At 39.1% G+C, this 22,040-nt stretch overlaps 1 protein-coding gene across 6 annotated transcripts in view; it reads right to left on the reverse strand.

Moving 5' to 3' along the window:
- Positions 1-1,173: 1,173 nt before the first annotated feature.
- Positions 1,174-22,040, reverse strand: part of LOC124171754 (epidermal growth factor receptor kinase substrate 8-like protein 1) — a 61,539-nt gene continuing 40,672 nt past the window's right edge. For all 6 annotated transcript variants that reach the window (XM_046551044.1, XM_046551045.1, XM_046551046.1 and 3 more), the window contains 4 exons: positions 11,124-11,327; positions 7,281-7,449; positions 6,508-6,643; positions 1,174-1,991 (listed from right to left, as the gene is read on the reverse strand). In XM_046551044.1, coding sequence (XP_046407000.1) covers positions 1,884-1,991; positions 6,508-6,643; positions 7,281-7,449; positions 11,124-11,327 — 617 coding nt within the window. In that variant the 3' untranslated portion in view covers positions 1,174-1,883. The remainder of the gene's footprint in view (positions 1,992-6,507; positions 6,644-7,280; positions 7,450-11,123; positions 11,328-22,040) is intronic.

The raw sequence follows: 22,040 nt of genomic DNA on the forward strand, positions 1-22,040 counted from the left end.
TTCCATGCATAGCAATACCATAGAAAACGATTACATGCATTAATTCGTGCAATAGATATTAATACACCTGTTTTGAAAATTCATACAAATCACAAAACCCATTCCAAGAATTAGTTCATCTTTACTATAACAACGCAGCAGCGCCAACTTCATTGAAGAAAGAAACTCCCATCAAGTACTTGAAAATGTTGGTAAGAGCCGGCACACACTATCCTTCAACTCTCTAGAACGTTATCTTTGAAGAATAGGAGGGCACCCCAGTACTCTGAAACAGTGGAATGGTAGCATTGGTGGTGGTTTCGCATACTGACCGATAACCAGTCACCCCATAACTTTAGTCGCTAAGATACACTTCGGCTGAACTATTTTTTAGAGAAATGTTGGAAAGGGTAGCTCAATACCTTTATTAACGTTATCCATAGTATCAATCTGACTCCACCCGGACATAATAAAGTTTGAATTCTAGTCATGGTTTTTTCGTGATATTTATATCTAAGGATTCCTACAAGCTCTCTGCTGTCCAGCTAAAAACTAAATGCAATGATAGTTGACCTAACGTAATACTAGTCACTTGTCAGTCTCATTAAGGAAGTACTGCATCGTATTGCACGCCATACTGTTTGAGTATTCAATCGATTGCGGACAAATGATTGACTTTGAAGGGAATCGTATAGCCAATCACATCATTATCGGCCGATAGCAAATTCCTTGAATGATTATACTTGCATACCATCCATATGAAAAAAACAGGTCAAACGTACAGCCGGTTAAAATCTGTAGTGTGCGCAGGCTCTTAGATGTGAAAATACCAAGCCGCAATGGTTATAGTGGCTAAATGAATATTGGTCTACATTATCTTTGTATAGAACAGTACGTTAACGCTGCTTTTCCCAGCAATAAAGACGATTTTACGAGATATCTAGCAATTCAGCCGTCACCAACACAATAATAGTAAAACTCACTACAGCTTTATTCCACCGGACAACTTTCCGGCAATGATATTCCCTCTGTTCAAGACCAAAGAAAACTACCAAACATAAGCATCAACTAAACATTCTCTCCTATGTCAGATATATTTATTAGTATAACAATAAAAAAGCAGCAAATCAAATTTTAGATATAATCAAGTGAATTGAAAGGCTTTCAATAGAAGTAAGACCATTCACCACTGAATATTTCATAAACAGTATATTTGCATTGTTAATTACATAAAGTCATAGCTAAGCACAACAAAGAGTAATATCAAGTATAGCTCAAATATATTTAATAAATGTGGCCATATTTACATAAATAAGGAACATGCATTGTGTGAGATTGAAACTAAAGTACAACAGGCATCAAAAATAGAATATACATAATTAATAAGACGTATATACAAAATTGGAGCATCAGAGCATACGAAATAGATGATTTAAAAAATACAATTACACCATCCCCTTTAAAAACATGAAAAAATGAAAATGTGAAGCTGAAAAAGTAATTTGTAAGAGCAAATTGTTAATGAACATGATTGGTATGACAAGCAGTTTTTGCAAACGAAGCATTGATATTTATAAGTAAAATTCATCGAAATCACCCACATAATCAGTGTGCAATGACGATGACCTGTATTTACATAATTTTCTGATACAAATACCACATTCTTCCCGCTATATCCGAGTGTCGACTTAGAATTTTTGTTCATGCTTTGCTTCCGATATCCTCCGTCAATCCTGATTGGCATTAGTTGTTCGGTTATACTACTCCCATTTTGAGATAATAATTATTCGTGCAGTATTGTCTTAGTGCCCATTTAAAAATAAATGCAATACACTCTACAATAAGAGTAATATTCCATTGTAAAAATGTGCTGGATTGAACTTCAAATCAACAATTTAGTGAATTCAAGCTGGTGAGCTATCTCCTGTCACTGCATCATCATCTCTGTCGTCAACTTTCTTTCTCGCTCTGTCTAGAATAGCTTTCAGCTCAGAGAAGCGAGCCGTTTTGTACTGCAATTAAAAGTAAATTCAATTAGTTAATACATGAAAAGTTATGGCTTTGGGCTAAGATAAAATAAAAATTTTGCTTCATCGCCTTCCAATAATGACTTACAAGGAATTCAATAAAATATTTTTTGCGACAAAGAAATAAAGAAAGTCGTTATAGATGGAAGAAATTGGAGTAAAATGCAAAGGTGGAAGACCAAAATAAAACTAAAACTATGTAAATGTGTATAAATGTTCAATGAAATGTACGTCAGCATAAAGAGTAGCAACTTTCCTGCTGTTTTCACTCCATCCCCGCAAACCAATACAGTATAACCGAGGTCGGTGTAAAACAGACGAGTTTAATACGTTACTACATTTGGAGCACTACGATATCTATACTTTCATCAATACCTGCCTTATTTGCCTGAAATGGCAATGCTGAATGATTCCACTCATGTGATTATTAGAGGAAATGGGAAAAACTTTCACCTTGGAATAGAAAAAAATATTCATTCTCCATTGATAGATATAAAAATGTCGAAATTCTAAATAAGAGAAAACTTCAATGGAATTTCAGACCCAGTTCAGCAATTTTTCCAAAACTCTGTGAAAGGTATCGGTGAAATCTTCAAGTTCGATTCTTATTTCTAAAAATCAATTATACCCTAACCTTAATGCAAATATTCGAGTGGCAGGTACACAGAAATTGATTCGTAGGCATGGCCAGTGTCACAATGTTCGACGAAGACCTATTACTTGATTTTTTTAAAATGTGAACGGATTGTTAGTTTTTAAAACAAGAAGTGATTCTCAAAGCCATCATTGATTGGATGAGCCAAATTGGTAACCTAGCGTCGGAGTGTTTGGGGGCCATCTTTTAGCTATCTCTGAATAAACGAGAGAAAATATAAAAAAAACCGCGGCGAATTCACTAATAATCTAATCACGGTACACACCTATTTTCAAGCGAATAAGTTTACTGGTAACCAATGACATTCTCAAGCCAATTCCACATAACCAGCAATATGCAAATGAGCCTCTAGGGAGTATTCAGGCTACGCCTGGGAGATAAGCTCAATGCGAAACGAAAATTTATCATGCATAAACACCAAGAATTGGTTTACCAGTAAATGTTCAGTTATAAGAACGTTTCGAGAATTTTCGATGCTTTACAGCGCATATAGCATGCGAAATAATAGGACTTCAATTAAATACGCAGGGAAAAACAATTAAGGTATACTGACTTTTTAATTTCTTTGCATCTTAATAGGAAAACAATACTTTCTTCCTGCGCGTAAACTGACTCATAATCCACGGAATAACACGCATGATACCTTGTCCATCATTATTTACATCATATAATGACAACGCAACCCAAGTTGGCGGTTAATTCACAGTCGTGGCTACATAAAAACTCCTTATTCATTAAGAGAGGGGTTAAACTAATATTTAAATAAATGGTTTTTCATATCATGAAATCTGCTATTCAATGAAAACTTGGAACAACAGCGTAAGTAACACAACACCAACAAATCGCATCGCAAATATCGCGCTCTGGATAGAAAGTTAACAGTTTTAATCTTATCGAGCCGCAATTTTGCAAACAAAAATTACAGCTATGAAGTTAAATCGATAATCACTATTTATCTCATGAAAATAGGCCCCCAAAAACCCCAAAAGTGGAAGAACCGACAAGAAACTCATTCGGTGGCTTCTTATCTTGACAATTAAGATTATTAATCGCTGAGATATTCCGATGCGATGTTCAAAATTTTATCAATATAAGACTTAAGTTTCTATTCCAGAGTTTCATTTTGTCGGCACTTTATTTTTTACTGTATAATTTTATTCTTAGCCTCAAAATTGCCATAATGAATGTGCACACTAAAAGCAAATTCCGGGACTAAGAGCACAATTATCACGCAAGCCAAATTAAAATTTTCTATGATTTCATCAGCAAAGAATTTTTTCGTGACAACGATGATGGATTTATGAATGAAGTTTATCTACAAATTTCCAAGATAAAATGAAAATGTGAATATTATGACGATTTTAGATAAATTATCGATGTATTATTGACTTCAGTGAATGGTACATCTTATGCCAAAGGGAATACTGTACTCTATTCTCGCCAGAAAATTCACGGCAGAAATATGACGCACGATAAAGGTGAAATCGATCAGGCGACCCTCAATTTAGAAATAACAAGTGCTTTTACTCCTTTTCTTTTTTCTGCTTCCAGTTTATAATTTACAGGATCTTCAGCCAGATGTAAATTAACTGGACACGAGGACATTATTTTTTTCAATCAAGAAACTCGATTACTAGGAAAACCTGCTCCGGCTCTAGAGGATATTAACACCCAAAATTCTCCTCTCTGCGCCAATGGTTAATGAACCAGACGTTAATGAAGTTGGTACACCATCAGGGATCACGTCTTATTTATCGTAATGAGCCGGCGGCAAAACAAAACAGGGCAGACGTATGTCATTACGTGATTTTTTTTCTCTGTCCACTTCCCCGTTGACCTAGATAGCCTCCTATATCCATTATGCGACTCATTTGTGCGATGAATTCGTCGAGTGTTCGATGCCGACCAGCCTCTCGACTGCAGTGACGGCGAATCCTATCAGCGGAACTGCAGGACTCGCAGTTTTCCGTCATTGAGGCAATTAGTGATCCGTGGTGGGGGAGTCGGGAAGGGGTAATTGAGGGGTGATCGAGTGGCCACTGGAGGGGAGGGGGCAGCTAGGGGGGGGGGACGAGGGGAGAGGGAAGGGTTATACGGCTTATTCCCATATCAGTTGAGTGCAGTGCAATTAATTTCGCCATATGCGTGTCATTTGTACTCGGGGCCAATGGAGAGGTGGGATGGTGGGTCCTAAGGCGGCCTGGCGAGTCTCCCCCGCAATGCAGTCTGAGGACGCAATTATATTCCTTTTGAATTCCAACCGGCTCGGAAAACATGGCAGGGTTTTATTAAGGCTTAATTAACTTCCGCACTTACTTGGTATCAAGCATTTGGAGGAGGCGACCGACAGCTGAGGTCATTTTCTCCATGAGGGTAGGGTAGGTAAGGAAGGGTAGAGAAAAACCTGGCGTTGGCATTAGCATGATCTTAACGGAAGGCGCCAAGGGGACCACGGCCTGGTATCTAATCTGACGGACGGAGTATTGTGTTTGTAATGTCCTTCACACATCATTCAAGCAGGATGCAGTCTGGGGACGCAATTATATTCCTTTTGAATTCCAACCGACTCGGAAAACATTGCAGCGTTTTATTAAGGTTTAATAAACTTCCGCACTTACTCGGCATTTAGAGAAGGCGACCGACAGCTGAAGTCATTTGCGCCATGAGGGAAGGCTAGGTAATTTAGGTAGCGCAACTTTTTTTTCGACGAAAATCAGGTTTCCCCGTCTTCAAGAAATTTTGCGAAGGAGTCGACATTTCGGATAACCTTCTTTATGAATATACGCCAAGGATGAAGTTCGCTTTGAAAAAATATTTGGCTAAGCCGGGATTCAAACCCGGATCTCCCACTTACCAGTCAGGTGATCTCGTAAATTATACCACTAAACCATCTTCTTAGAGCAAACTTCTGTATGAGTTTTACCGAACAAGGTGCTGACGTCACAAGACGCCTGAATGGCAATCGGGAGATCAAGGTTCGAATCCTAGACAAGCAAAATATTTCTTCATCGCGACCTTCATCCTTGGTGTATATAACTTTGCACTCGTGCGCGTGTCTGCGTTCACAGTCACTTGTTTCATACAGTGCTTCTTTAGGAATGATTACCCGATCAGGATTTAAGGAGCCAACGTTGCGATGGGAAGCTATACTAAACTGAACAAGGGCATAATAATCGCAGTCAATTCATTCATTTTTCAAATTAACGATACATCCAGCTATCGAAGGGTTCACACTGTCTGACGCAACTGTCATTCAACTTATATTCAAGTCATGCTTTTATTTTTTTCCCTCGCAATCACTAAATACTCCAGAAAAAATTACAAAATGCTGAATAACATTATAATGCTGAATAACATAACACGAGCTGAAGACTCTTGCGTATAAGAAAACAGTAGATGATAAAGCATAGCGTAAAAATACAGACAAAGCAACTGGCCTCGTGATATGCAGCAGCCTCCTAAATAAAATAGATACGGCAATTCGCTACAAGAACTTCTCACTACTGCTGATGCTTGTGAAGAAGATAAATAATAGGTCTCGGCATATAACACCGAAGGAAAATCAATGGTGCTGAAAAGCACACCCATATTTTTGTTTGAAGTTTTAAAGAATATTCAACGAGTAAACTTCCTCAACTCTGAGATTTATCACTAAGTCTTAACTCCGTCTTCTCGCCACTGGCGAATATTCTCGTGTATATAGTCATTTTACTGAATTGCATCCAATTCAAAGTGCTTTTTTTTTCGAAAAACATTATGCCCAAGATATTTGGGGGCGTAGGAGTAACCAAGGATAAACTAGCAGAAAACATAAACGAAAACCATCACATCACAAATAGAGCTTACCCCAGATACATTCTTTTGGATTGTTATCTGACCAAATAGCCGATGTCCTTCACTACTGCCGCAAACCTTCTCCAGCTGGTCTCGGCTCAGTGCAAATAATTCGTACCCAGCCATTCCCTTCAGTGGCTGGCACACTCTAGAGAATATTCAAAGTTAAATTATAAATGTATAATTAACCATTTAGATATTGTTTAAAAATATTAAAGGAAATAGAGATGAAGTAAGGTCTGGAAATAGAGCCCAGAAAATTTTTGTGTGAGTTCCATAGCTTAATAAACGATTTTAATTTTTCCTGGTGAATAATATTTAGAAGTTCTTCTCGGGCTCTACACCAGGTTAAATCAGTCGTATTGACCGACGTTTCGGAAAACGAGTTGTCTTCTATTCTCACGGCGTGATACTGTCTTAATGCCCAATTACGATTTAATTAAGGAAGCCATCGAGATTCACCTCAATCAAAAAAAAATCAATCGTGAAACTGGCTTACATCCGAGCAATACTAGGAAACCGGAAATTAACCGCATAAAAAACAAAAGAATGGTACATGAAGAACGTCAAATGACCAACAGCCAATCGGACGACACCTGAGCCTTATTGTTGTACTCGCCAGACGGTCAATTCGGTTCAGTCTGAAATTGGACATTGAGACAGTAACACGCCTTGAGAATGGAAGAAAAGTCGTTCCCCGAAACGTCAGCCAATACGAATGAATTAACCTGTTGTACAGCTCGAGAAGAATTCCTGAATTCTATAGCTAACTTAGTACACCTCACCTCTCCGTGAAGCCTTTGGCAACCAACCAATTCTGTACTTCAGCGGCTGAAGAGCGTTGATCTATAAATACATCTGGGGTCTTCATTATGTCTATGTCCTTCCTTCTTTCCCTGTACATAGTCAGTACATGTCTTAGTTCCTCCTGTATTAAATCCTGACCGCTCGGGGCTACAAAGGAAAGACACAAATGTTAGAATGGAAATAATTACAATGCTTCTGTTAGTATTTATTAACCCCCTGGACTCTGTTTTAATGTTGTACATATCAGAGTTAAATAATCCTTGGAAATTCCCAAGAATCTTATTAATTCCCAAGAATCCTGGTAATTTCAATATTCATGTATGTATTTGATTGTTTGTAAATTTTATACTTGACTTTAGCCTTGCAGATGTGCGTACAGCTAATGCTGAAATAATTTTATTTCGTCAATAAATTATATAAAAAATAAATAAAAAATAAATTTCAGTATCAAAGCTCTTTGGTATAGATTCCATGCCGAAAGTAATATTTCATTCCAAGTAAATGCGTTTCACTATAGATTCCACTTTTTCTGCTCCTGTTAATAGAGGAGACTTTGAAAGAGAGGTACAGCACGACATTTCCAAAGAAGGTTTTAGATGATTAAAAATAAATAACATACGGGTATATGCCGCGTGTCGTACTGGAGATTGCCCTGACGTTTCGCGACCGACTGCTGGTCACTTCTTCAAGGGAATAATGCTGGGATTGGTTTTTGCTGCCTTTTTTATATTTCAGGAGGGAGGGGTGGGCAGAGGGTGTGAGGAGTTAGGACTAGAGGGGGAAGATAACAAAATGTTGCGGATGACTGGGTTCCAAGTACTGCTAATTCTTAATCCGGTATCTCTATTATAGCTGTTCTTGTTCTTCTATCAGCAGTACGTACTTGGAACCCAGTCATCCGCCACATTTCGTTATCTTCCCCCTCTAGTCCCAACTCCGCACACCCTCTGCCCACCCCTCCCTCCTGAAATATAAAAAAGGCAGCAAAAACCAATCCCAGCATTATTCCCTTGAAAAAGTGACCAGCAGTCGGTCACGAAACGTCGGGGCAATCTCCAGTAGGTACGGCACGCGGCATACACCCGTACGTGACTTATTTTTAATCGTCATGAGCCGCGAAAACTTCAATCAAGAAAAAGGTTCTAGATGATAACTCCGACTCACTGAACGCTACACAATGGAAATATCTCGTCATATATCGTGGGAACAGCTGAATCATAAGAATCACCATGGGAAGGGCCACAAGTCATAAAATCAACCTGGCCAAATGTTGAAGATAAAAACCCCGTAATGTTCCAATCATTACGAAGGGAAAAATATCAAATTCATATAGATTTATCGCTGCAATATATGCATTTCACTCAAAAATGGCGTGATGACTCAAAGTAAGGACAAAAAAGAGGTAAACGTGAAGGTAAAATTGAGGGTAACTTTCCATGAAAAGGATGTTAAATGTTTTACTGATTTAATAAGTAATATAATTCTACTTTAGTGAATTTTGAGCATGATTATCTAGAGAGCGTATTTTCATTTGATTTATTTTAGATCTTCTACGGCTTGATTCGGAAAAATTGGCAAAGATTAAAACAATTCAAAACTTAAATGGAATAACACTGTTTGAATTAAGGACTCTTAAAGACTTCGATTCAATAACTTTTTTGCAGGTTCCATTAAAATTTTTACATTAATCCGAAGTCACGACATTTAAATGTTGGCCTTAGCTTTTGACAACTGCAGTAGCCACCCTCATACCCAGATCTTGTTCATACTTGCTTCCTGATCATCACACGTACAGATCCGGAGAAATGATGACCTGATGAAGACAGTGGTTGGGGGACAAATGAAGGGCAAGAACTGCAAAGGAATGTCTCGAATGAAATACGTGAAACAATTATGTAAAACGAAGAACTGCGTAAGTGTGAAAAGCTAAACTCATAGGAGAAATGAGAGTAGATCCGTCCCAAAAAAAACAATCTTAGGATTTTTAACCAATCACAGAGGTGGGTGAGGTAAAAAAAGTAAATGGACTTACATATTTACAGTTATTTTTGAAAATTTGAAATGCTTAAACTGCATTTTTATGTAACGGTTGCAAACAAAAATAACCTAAAATTTAATCGTAATAGGTAAAACAGCTATTTTTTCTCAGCCGAAGTGTTCTGGTATACATTCCATACTGAAAAACTTTTCGTTTTTTAATTATTCCTCTCTGTAGACCAATCTTCTTGTAGTTTTCGAAAAACTAGCCGTTTTAAATCTAAGCGTTTCGTTAGCATATCTTCTTAATAATAACTTTTTTACTCAGGAAAAGCGTTCGATAATTTGGTTGATAAGTTTCATTCAGCCGCACTTAGATCAGTTGATGAGAGAGCGCACCGACTACACAGAGGCCCGTCTCGCCGAGGATTGATTTATGCTGCAGATTTGAGCGCATTTTAATCAGTTTTCAAAAATATCCGTAACGCGGCGATTAATGCAGAGCGAACCATTTATTCGCATTTTTGCAATAATTCATCTTCAATCGCGAATTGGCCTTTAAAAGTTATGAATTTGATATATCTCGCCATCACGAATAAATTTCAAATTAAAGCCCTAAATTTTTTTTTCGTAAAATTCAGGCTGCCCACCTGTTCTGAGCGGCGGCTTCTATAAAACTATTACTGCGCGGTAGGTAGCAAAACATGTGGCCTAATGGAGAACCTCTGTATTATAATTGTTGTGCACCGAATTCAAAGGAAGTACGTAACGCGACTGTCACTTGTTTTCCTTCCTTCGGCTCCGTGGTCAGTGGCGCCCCTCTCGTCATTTCAGGAAAAATTGAAAAATTGTCATCTTTAAGGTGGATCTCCCACGAAAATTTTTGTTTAACCATCTCAAAAAGCAATGTTTAAAACAATTGATGAATATATAGTTTCCAATTGCCACACCTAAGACGAATTATCGCTGAGCGGTATCGCATACCACCAAGGGATAGTAAAAAGTGAAGAACCACCCCCCAAAACAATGACCTTAATCCGCCCCAGTCCGTTTAGTGCTCGACCTTAATCCGTTCCACTGTTTAGTGGCCGAAGGAAACCCTCGACCAAACAGTGAGTGCGTCAACTTACGTCGCTCAGTTCCACGACGCCAGACCGCTCATTCATCGGAGGTGATCGTTCAGAGCGGCTGAATGAGTCTAATGGTAAGAAATGCGGGGCACAGAGCATTAATGCCCGTTTAAACCATATATTAACACATACGAGTTCGATACATTAACACATACGAGTTTATGTCTGATTTCATGAATGAATTGTGTAGACCGGAATGGAACACGTACAAATGTATGAATCAAATTAGAGCAGGTTCTATTTTCTGTATATTCTTTAGTACAAGTTGGGTTAACACGGTGCATTTCGGCGTTCATTCTCGCGTTCATACATTTAGAAATTAACTTGTACGAGGTAATGAACCGAACTGGTTATAAGAAACTATTTTACCTGTGACGATTATATTTTAGGGGACGACGACATGTTTAGCGGGCCATACGGCCCATGCTACAGAAACGCCTCACTATCCACCCGTGCCATCACCAACGGCTCATCTCCTTTCCGATACATTGGTAATATCTTCAATTTGGGCTATTCTACACGCACAAATTCATTACTTGATGCAAATTCATTGAATTGATTTTTTTGCATTTTAAATAAAAATAAACTTTGGGTAACGGCTTAAAAATATTTGCGTGTGATTATTCTCTTCCCGACACCAAGGACAAGAATCCACTTCAAACGACATTAAAATGCCATTCTAGTCGATCGCTCCAATCGGGAAGGCCACATTACCTCGAGATCGGCTGGGCGTATTCGGGTTCTTCTCCAGGGATTTGGTGCTCCCAGGGGACACTGCTGGGGGGGCGGGGGGTGGCGGGGGCGGCGGTGGAGGCGGCGGCGAGGCAGCGGGTTTGTCCTCGTTGCGGGGGCGCGATGTGCTCGCCACAGGAAGCCCATCCTCGTCGAAGCTCCCGTCCGAGTCGTAGTCTTCGACCTCTGCGAAGAGATGAGGGTGAATATGAGTCAAATATTAAGGCACACTGACATCAGGCCTGCAACAAAATTCACATCTATTACCACTGGAAAATATGACGTAAATGCGGGAAATGTAAACATAGCAGTGATGAAACAATCTATCAGAACTTTTGGAGTATTCTTCTCTACGGAGGTTATGCATGGGCAATGACAGCGGCGAATAAATTAAGGGAAGAGGCTTTTGAATTGTGGTGCAACAGAAGAATGATGAGGATCAAAGGGATGGACCGATTTAGTAATGCAAAAGTCCTGAGAAGAGTAGGAGAGAAGAGAAGTCTCATGCAAACCTTAATATGAAAATGGAATAACCTTATAGGTTATATCTTAAAACACGATGGACTTATGAAAACAATCGTCGATGGACAAGTATATGGCAAGAGCGCAATAGGAAGACCTCTAACAAAATATATGGAGCAGGTAAAGTAGGATGTGAAAGAATTGAGTGTGAACAGGTAAGCTGATGGGAGAATTGAGTGGAGAGCTGCGTCAAACCAATCTTAGGATTATTTACCAGTGATGATAATGATAATGGAAAAAATCTGATCAATCTGTACTCCCCACATTGTACCTTTTACCTGCCTCGGTAGACGAAAACACCCGTTTTCCGCACAACGCTCAAAGCTGTCTTGACCGCGGCTTTCCGTATTCCGCATATTGCCACTAACCCAACTTTCCTGGCAGGGAGCGTCCAAAGTTCGCATATGCCTGCTATGCCAACGGCAAAAGCTCGGGTCCTAGATCTTAAGTAGGCATATGGTTATGGTACCTATAGGCAGGAAACATCTTGATATGTTGTGAAAGAAGTTGTAGCTGTTCGATTCATATAACAGACATAACTAACCAGACCAAAAACCAAAATTATGTTTCACTTTCGAGTTTCAGTGAATTTCAAACCAGTAGAATGGCAATAATACAAAATCACAGCTTTGCACTATGTCGCTAACCTTTCATTCATTGCAGAAATATCCCACGCATAGCCACCACATCCGCTCGGAACAACTACCAACTGGTCATTTGCGGAATACAGACATACGGATTAGTGCACCTTTTTTCTACCCTTTTTCGCGGTCACTAATTGTGCGGATTACGGATTTGACCGTCAAAATTACCCCTTGACTGAAAATCGAAACACCTGCCTTTCCTTGTGCGAAGATGGCAACAGAAGTAACGAACCTGCATAGCACAGTGCTCTGCGGAATGGTCCGGAAATCCGAAATTCCGAGGTTCATCTATTGGTCAAGGGCGTTAATTCCAGTAAACACTCCATGAATCATCAAATCGAGCCCATATTTGCCACATAACAATTCAGTACCTGGCAGTAAAAGAACACCTCAGGTCACACATAAACAGTATGTTGTGCTGCTACGAAAATTTAAAAAGATGTTTTGAGATGAAACATATGCACCCTTCATCACAGGCTTGGCAATTATTTTATTTCTCTCTAATCCACCATAAACAGTCGCAAGCTCAAGTTAGCGTCGCAATCAGTGACTCTCACTCTTAATGAAGCATAATCTACTCATGGCTAACTATCTCTTGGCGACGTAAAAACCGGAATAAAGAAGAAGGGGTACTTTTTCTATCGCAATAGATGGTAGTTATATTTCCTGAAAAAATTTAGCAGAGTTATTGGAAGTTATTAAGTCGTGAAGCAAAACGGATTTTGTAGCTTTAAACGAACAACCAAAAACAAGAACTCTAACAAACAACCTCTTAAGAATATAAATAAAAAGAAACAACGATATTCCAAAGAATTCCGATTTATGTATCAAGGAAGAGCAATGTCCCCGACAGCTGAACCATTATTTTAATTATTTTCTAAATACAAAGCCTTAATGCAACAGCCGTGTCTCCCTTGTCTATGCTGACACCTTCACACCAGTATGCATTTGAAGTCAATTTTATGCTGCCTTTTCCGAAGAAAGCAGTCCTGAGATTTCCCAGTGGTGTCTTTCCCGTAATTTTTCTCCCGCCTGGCACCGGTAACCCACGGTATCTGCACATCATTTCAGCTTTATTTTGCCCTTTGGTATGAGGGCCGTTTTTTTCAAGCTCCGATGGGCCATGAACAGAAGACAAAATAATTGATTAAAAATTATTTCATGGCTAAATATTGAGCACACTTATGGTGTCCTTTCGAAATAATCGCCTCGGCGATTGAGGAATTGGTCGTGGCTGTGGACGAGCTTTACTGTACCTTCTTCATAGGATGTTGCCGCCAATGACTTCCAATGAATGTTACCTTTGTCCTGAAGCTCATCGCCCATTTGAAAATGCTTCCCTCCTGGCCACATCTTTATTTCAGAGTTAAGATGGAAATTACACAGCACTACGTCGGCATTTTACGGTGGGTGATCGAAAATGTCCCATTGAAATTGCTCAAAGAGCAGTTGGGCTATATCCGCGTTGAGATGACGGTCGCTGTCATGGATCAGAACACTTCCAGAAGTCAGCATGACTCTCCTTTTGTTTAGAATGGGAATGGACGTAATTTTTTACCCTGAGCAGCTACATTAACGTTAAAATTCTCTTTTATCGGCATAAAGGTGAAGAAAAGTCAATGCTGAAGCCATTCGGCGAGTTTTCGGGCTGTCGTTCCGCAGTGCACATTTGGTGGGAGAATTAATTGAAGCAGTGTTATTAAATAGATTACTTCTAACCTTAAACTAACAGCTCATGGTCAGAAATGACTTGAGCGTGTGGTGCGGTGGTCGCGCATTTGCCCTATCCGCATGGTACCCGCCTGTCGCTTGTATGGTGTTTTTGCTGAGCTATCGGAGATAGAAAAAAACGGCCCACGTACATTATTCTTACAATTTCTCTTCGGTAGATTTCCCTTTTACTCAGCTTGTATTTACTAGTCCCCTCCAATTCTACATTTCAATCTCATCCAGTTAATTTATTTAAGCTCTCTTGATTGGCCATGCTTCATGCCCATAATTTACTCGCTTCAAATAAATATTTTGATGAAATTCTTTTCTATTCTCTAGGCCCAGATGGTTCAGAGCTAACAAGTAACGATAAAACGAATAAAATAACCGAACAAGATGACGTCGAAAGAAACTGAGTAGGTTTAAACTTATGTAGCAGAAAAATCATGGTACACAAAAAATATAACGAGAATAATTATGAGATCAAATTTACATGACACAAAGGCAGTTCCTTTACAACTATACGGTTGCGAGACGTGGTTTCTCTGAAAAAAGACCAAAAAATGTGTAGTAATGCCCGAAAAAGTGAGATTCCTAATATCAGGTCAGGGTCGTACTCTTAAAAATGAAATAAGGAATGAAGGCATTATTTGGGATGCTAACACTGTCAACCTAAAAGGCGTTTAGCACCCATGTACAAATCAAAGCCGTGGGAGCATTTGAAAAAAATGAATCATGACTGTCTCCCTTGGTTAGCCTTCAATAATACATATAAACTTAATATAAATATGTGAAGACCAAGGCTTAGACAATCTCCCTTGCAGATACAGCCCATGAAGTGAAGAAGAAAAGGTGTGGCCAGGTGCCTACGATGTAACATATTTGTTTCATGTTATGGTATTTGGAGGAAGGAACGTGTATCTGAAGTCATTTGTAAGTGCGGTTTGAAGAAAAAAACGGCATCAGTACTGGATTGCTCTTAAAGGTATGGGCCGAAAAGTGTCATGACTTCACGTCCCATCCGATTGGAACTAGTTCTGGATCTGAATTTCCTCATTACAGCACACCAAGGGGGACCAGAATTCAATTGGAAAATCTGGATTATTAAGTTCTTTTTCAGGAGGAATCTGCAATACTTTAGGAGGTGGTAGGAGAGGTAATTTTAAGCATTTTTGTCCTATAAACATGGGGTCGCAACTCCTTTGCTTCTGCGCTATGGCAACGCAAACATTTGAAGTGAAAAATAAACAGTACCTCCATTTTCCAGTACCAAGTACATGAAAATGACGCTTCAACATTGAAACGCATCGTACCAATAAAAATTCTCAGTGATAAGTTACAAAGGTTGTTTATTTTTCATTTCAACATATATTTTCACTAAGTTTAAGCCGAATCGATTGATTTCACGCAGATATTTTGTTGGATCCACTCTGTAGTTACCATGAAAACGCTGAGTAACATAATGTGCAGTGATGGAAGGAACCTGAAACTTGTGCTGATTGTGCTTGAGATATTTTTCATTCATTTTATACTCTCCGCAAAGAGAACGATAGCTTATTTTTACAATGGACTCCGAATAATCGCAGAAATTTCAACTTTCGAAGGCGTATATTCACTATATAAGCTTTGTTTTTAGTTATAGCACAAACATTTTCATAAATCATTTCAAGGAAAATTTATTCTATGTACTGCATTATACATCATTTCTCTATCATTATTTGCACGGATGATATGGAAACTCAAGTGATCTCATTACGGTCATGTAGCATTCCTCGGATGAGGAGAAAAATTAAATTTTCCCCAATTACTAAGGCGATTAGCTAGAGCAATGGAAGCTTGACACCGAAGTGATGAACTTGAGCGAGTATCAGCACAAGTTTCAGATCCCTTCCATCAGTGCGCATCGCCATACTCAGTGATTTCATGGTAACTGCGAAGTGCATTCAATAAGATGTTTGCGTTACCATAGCTCAGTAACTAAGGCGTTGCCACCTCATGTTTATAGGACAAAAATGCTTAAAATTAAATCCCCTACCACCTCCAGAAATATTGCAGATACCTTCTGTAACACCATGTACACGCGTGTCTTCAAGAAGTGAAACTAACCCTCTATTTAACATCAAACCAAGCCCATATTTGCGACATATCTGTACAGTACCTGATTTGTATTGGCATTAAAAGGGCACTTCAGGTTGCACTTAAACAGTATGTTGTGCTGGTACGAAAATTTCAAATAGATGTCCTAGGATTAAACATAAGCGCCCTTAACCTTGATAATTATTTTATCTTTCTCTAGTCCAGAAAAAATATCAATTTAACTTTAGCAGTAAACATTATTACTTCCATCTCATGTAACCTTTGCGGACGCATTTTACTTTTTCTAAGAGCTCAATCTAATGAAAATTATTTTTATACCCACCAATAGCAAATTTAAGGTGCTCAGACATATGCACACAAATACTCTATGTAATCTAGATATTCTATGTAGGTCTCGTAGGTACGCTGGGTCCAGCCATGTTTTCCCTGAAGCATGCCAAGTATGAAACAATTTTAAGAACAATATTGCAGAAAATACGACGAGAATCATTATCATTACGTGAGCAGAAAATTAGACAAAAAATCGAAGACGGAGAGGTTTATGACTTTTTTTCCTCCAAAAGATGAAAAAATGAAATTTTTTATAAAGGTTGCAAGCAATTTTCCTCTTCCGGAATTTTATCTGGTAGCTGGTTTTTATGCGTGCTTAGAGCTTCAAGCTTAGCACAAAAAATTTACGCATCGCCGATCACACTTCCGCCAATACAGGCGTGTATATAACCGATACCATAACCGAGAGGGATTTGAATTAAACATAATAAATAATGTCATAAAATTTTTACGGATTTTAAGTAGGAGCCTTGCATATCACCATCAGCGCCTTGTTTGCTACTGGAAAAAGAAATAATGATATCAGTACATTTTATTAGCAACCAAAACCGTTTTGATTCATAGAAGAGGCGCTCTCATAAATTTTACGAACTATAGTGCAGGAAATAGGATGAGAATCACTATAACACTGCGAGCAGAAAATTATACAAAAATCTAAGAAAAAGAAGTTAAAGGCTGGATTATTGCTCGTAAATTTCAGAGAGCGCCTCTTCTAGAAAACACATCTGTTTCGATTGCTCACAAAATACACGGATAAACCGTTTTCAGGATGATCATAAGCCTTAAGAGAGCATAAACATATGAGAATACTGGGAGGAAAAACATTTCAAATCGTCTGACTAATACCGGCTTCACGTAAAGCAGGGCTTTGTGGAGTAATTATAAACCTCAATTTTTGATATTTTTTTGTTCTAGCTAATGCAATTCTGTTTTTTTCAATAACCAAGTAGAATCTCCTAGGGTAGTAGGACAGAAATACCATTCAGTCCACTTAGAAATTATCAGAGTACAATATATACTCAAGCCTTCACTTGCGAACACAAGATATTCTCAAAATAGATATCGTGAAGGCTTACTCTCCGTAAACTATCAGAATATTTCATTTTCCAAGGAGAATATCCTACGGTAGTAGGATAAAAATACCATCCAGTCCACGTAGAAACTGTTAGAGGACAAAAAATACTCCAATCGTCACTTACGAACAGAAGGTATTTTCAAAATTGATATCGTGGAGGTTTACTCTCCGTACACCTGATGAAAAAGGATTTCCACCAGTTGTTTTACGGGTAAAAGTACATATAGGTGTCCAATTCAATAGGAGAAAAACATACAAACATAAGAATACGAATATAATATATAAGAGAAGGGATGTGTGGAAGAGATTTGAAGAAAGTAATATGTACTAGAAAATGGGGAGATGGCTTTTTTTTAAGAGGGCAATTGAGGGGAAGTACATGTAGGCCTGAAAAACGAAAATACGTTCAAGGCCTAAGATAAAAATTACTTAAGAAAGAAGAAAATACCAGGAAATAGGTATTCTAAAGTGAGAGCTGTTCAAGATTCTGATTATCAGCTATTTTCACGGTAACGAGAGGTTAAGGACATTTCCTGCAGCTACGACGGATGAAGTGAAGGAACATTTGATCGTTATTCCAGGATGATGTTGATTCTTTAGACTAACTAAGTAGCTGAGAATATCGAAATGGCTTTATTCAGTTCCACTACATAGAACGCAGCTCATTCCTAGTTATGTCAATTTCTTCCCGAGCTATTGGGGGAATGAAACGCTTTCATCTTTCAAATGAAAATTATTATATCTTTGATGATTTTCTCCGAATTAACGGAAGAATATCTAAAAATAAACCTTACGAAGGTAATTAAACTCAGGGCCGGATTTTTCTTTAGACTAACTAGGCTTCAGCTTAGGGCCTCAAGATCAAGAGCGACCTACAATTAAACACCTTGAATCAATAATTTTTCATCGGCAATAAAAACCTCTACTACAGTGATTTATAGTGATTCAGAAGCCACAAAGAAAGTACAAATCCCAAAGTTTAAATAAGCAAGTCTCCCAGAGAAGTAATGAATTATTGCATAGGTAATTAGCAGAAAGACTCGCTCCTCCAAGTTCCGTTCCATTATACATACAACCACGCACCAGGTGGCGCTAGGAAATTGGATACGCTTCACGGTTCGACGCGCACAGCCGCAGGTCTGAGGAGGAGCTAAGCAATGGTGACAAAAAACAAGATTTGATCCAGAACTAGACTTATTTACGATGGACAATTTTAAATGATAAAGGCAATACATGTTTTTATGCTTGTCTCATATACGAAGGCATAGGAAAATGAACTCCGGTGAAAGAAAATGTTGGAATGCCAGAAGGGAAGTACCAGGAAAAACTGATAAATAAAGGCTGAAGGGCAACCTGCCTGATTCACTAGTTGAGAACTAAAGTAAAAATGGAAATTTTTCATTTTTTTTTCAACTGATTCATAGAAATTGATAACTATTCATTTAGGACCAGATGATGTTGCCGGCGAAAGTCAAGCTCACAGAGTAAATCGATGTGGGAAAACCCCTATTGATAAAAATGGAGGATATCATAAGGAAATCACGGATGATGTAAAAATGGTAGAAGTTAGCCAGGAATTATTTTCAAAAATTTCCCCAACTGTTAAAAACAACCATGTGAAAAGAATACCGCGCCGTGACGAGAGAAGTGCAACAGGTACCACACTCTACCTCCTCATGAAGACATACTCTTGTCAGTCCGCATGGAGATAATAATGTCTGAACAAAGAGTAATTATTGTATTGTACGACAATGTTGGCCGAGGTAAATTTGGACGGAACTGTGCACACTTGCAATTAAAAAGTTAGAACTTTAACATTTTCGTTGCCCTTAAGTATTATTACCGTATAAAATCGTTTTCGTCTTAATTTCGTGGAATAATGATATATCCATGATTAAAGCACTAATGGTAATATCCACACTATTTTATTTATCACTTAACCGACCATGGTTTCGACACTTGGTACCATTTTCAAGGTCAAAAATGACACCAAGTGTCAAAACCATGGTCGGTTTAGTGATAAACAAAATAGTGTGGATATTACCTTATGTGCTTTAATCATGGATAAGTATTATTAGTATTACTGCGCAAAATTTACGCATCTCTATAAATTCAAAAAAATAAAGTAGATATTTTTCATTGACGTTTACCTAATTTAAAATACTAAGTAGTATGTACTGAAAACATACATACACAAATTTCTTGCGAAAGATCCACAGAGAAAAAATCATTCGCCTTGACCGGGATTCGAACCCGGATCCCCCGATTTCCGGTCGAGTGCTTTAGCCAGTTAAGCTACCGAGGCGTCATTCTTACCTGTGGATATTTTCGGACACCGGAAATCGGGGGATCCGGGTTCGAATCCCGGTCAAGGCGAATGATTTTTTTCTCTGTGGATCTTTCGCACGATTGTGCATTGCGGGTGACTCCCGTATAAGTTATCACCGCGGCTAGTCCCGGTATACTTTAAACCACAAATTTCTTGCCGAACAACCTGCCCTCCGCTAATTTCCTTCTTTTCATGTATTATTCTTAGAACCGAGTGGAATACCAAATAATGCTACATGGATATTAAGACAACCCACAAGAAAACGACCCACTGGGCATAAATGGGTTAAAAGAGCAAGAAAATGTTGCGCAATTCACTCTTTGGTACTCCTTTATTGGTTCCACTACTAATCTTACGGCACTGGCGAGTCAGCACACTTTCTACCCGAAAGTGAGAGCCCTCGGAGAAAAAAAAGCACTTTATCTGATTGTGAGAAAGGGACCTAAAAGATGCGATTCCATGCTAGTCTCAGAATCCTTAAAAATGGTGATTTAAATCCAAAATCATAAGAATAGGGCATTAAAAATCCATTTAATGTCATATATCCATCATATAGCCATCCATTTCGATGGAAAGGAAAGCGAGTGAGTTTAAAGTTGAACAGAGACTTCCTTCAGCAAATTTATTCCAATTCTTGACATTTTAGCTTATGTTAATGTCATGAATTGTAATACACATTTTATCTGTCAATAGAACCGACCAAACACATTTGGTAGCCCTCTCCCCGCTCCTACCACCACACTAAAAAACATTGATGAAGGGGGTCGGGTTGATGAGGTGGCTAGATTGTGGGCCTCCCACCCAGTGGGACCGGGTGGCAACTCCGGCAGTGGCACCGGTTTTTCCGGGACTGCCCAATCTCCTCTTAAGTGCTTTGTAGTGGACACTTGAAGTACAGCCCTCCGTCCGTCGGATGGGACGTTAAGGCGTGATCCCCTTGACGCCTTTCGTTAAAGGCATGCCAATTTCGACGCTAGGTTTCTCCCCCGGGCCGGGCTTAGGATGTGGGTGGCCCTGGGCTAATTTCGGTGGGAGGCCTAAATACACAAAGAGCTGATACTATTTTTGTTTTTTTTCCCGGCGAACAATGCAGTAAAGTTTTCTCGGGTTTTGCACCGGGTCAGGTCCTCCATATCTCCTTCCAACGTTTCGATGAACAACTCGCCCACCGTCATCAGGGATCCAGGAATCCAATTACATCGAAACGTTGGAAGGAGATGTGGAGAAGGGGCGCAGCTAAGAATTAAGGCTAGGGGGGTTTTAGGCGCAACTAATACTTAGGGGTATGGTGTATTGCATACCCTCCAGGCAGTGGCGCCGACTCCATGGGGCCTGAGGGGGCCCGAGCCCCCTCAAAGATTCGTTTGGGGGGGCGGAGCCCCCTCAATATTTCAAGAAAATTATTAAGTTATATTATGTTTAGTGAAATCACAAAAATATATTGGTAATTTTTATTTCCCATGTTTGACGATAGTTACCTTTTAAAATAAATTCAACAATGTGTTAAAACAAATAATTATAAGGTGAAGCAGGTTGACTGAATCAGGTGGTGTGAATCATGATAGTGTTTCGGAGCTGCGACACACTTTGAATTTAACCTTTTCCCGGGGCAAGACCTCGGATATGGGCCCCCCAATATTTTTTATAAGTCGGCGCCCCTGCCTCCAGGGTACGAAGGAGTTTAGGGGGACCTCCTCAAGACAAAATTTACCAATAATCGTTCAAATGGCGAGTTTCACGGCTTTCTGAGGGATATTTGATTAATCCTAACACAATGCTATAAGTGATACTGATCCAATTAAGTAAGATGGATTAAACTTAAAAATTTCTCTGAGCTCTGGGGGGGGGTTTATCCCCCAAACCCCCCCCCCCCCCTCGCTGCGCCACTGATGTGGAGGACCTGACCCAGCGCGGAACTCGAGAAAACTTCACTACACAAAGTGCTTACGTGCGCAACTCGTGTTTTCGACGACACTGCTTGGCGTGCCACTGGTTGCGTTCAGAGATACATTAACAACGCCAACGGATAAATTGTTTATTTATCAGCTGCATTAACCATTTATTAACGTCAATATTGTCCACTAAATTTTAACCAAATAACAGCGCAGGTTCACTTTGAATCCCCTCATACTTGATGGTTTGTTCGGTTTTTTTTTCGATTTCGTGAGATTTATCTCTATGTTGGCGGAAGG

Source organism: Ischnura elegans, chromosome X (genome assembly GCF_921293095.1).
Source record: "Ischnura elegans chromosome X, ioIscEleg1.1, whole genome shotgun sequence".
Classification (NCBI taxonomy): domain Eukaryota; kingdom Metazoa; phylum Arthropoda; class Insecta; order Odonata; family Coenagrionidae; genus Ischnura; species Ischnura elegans.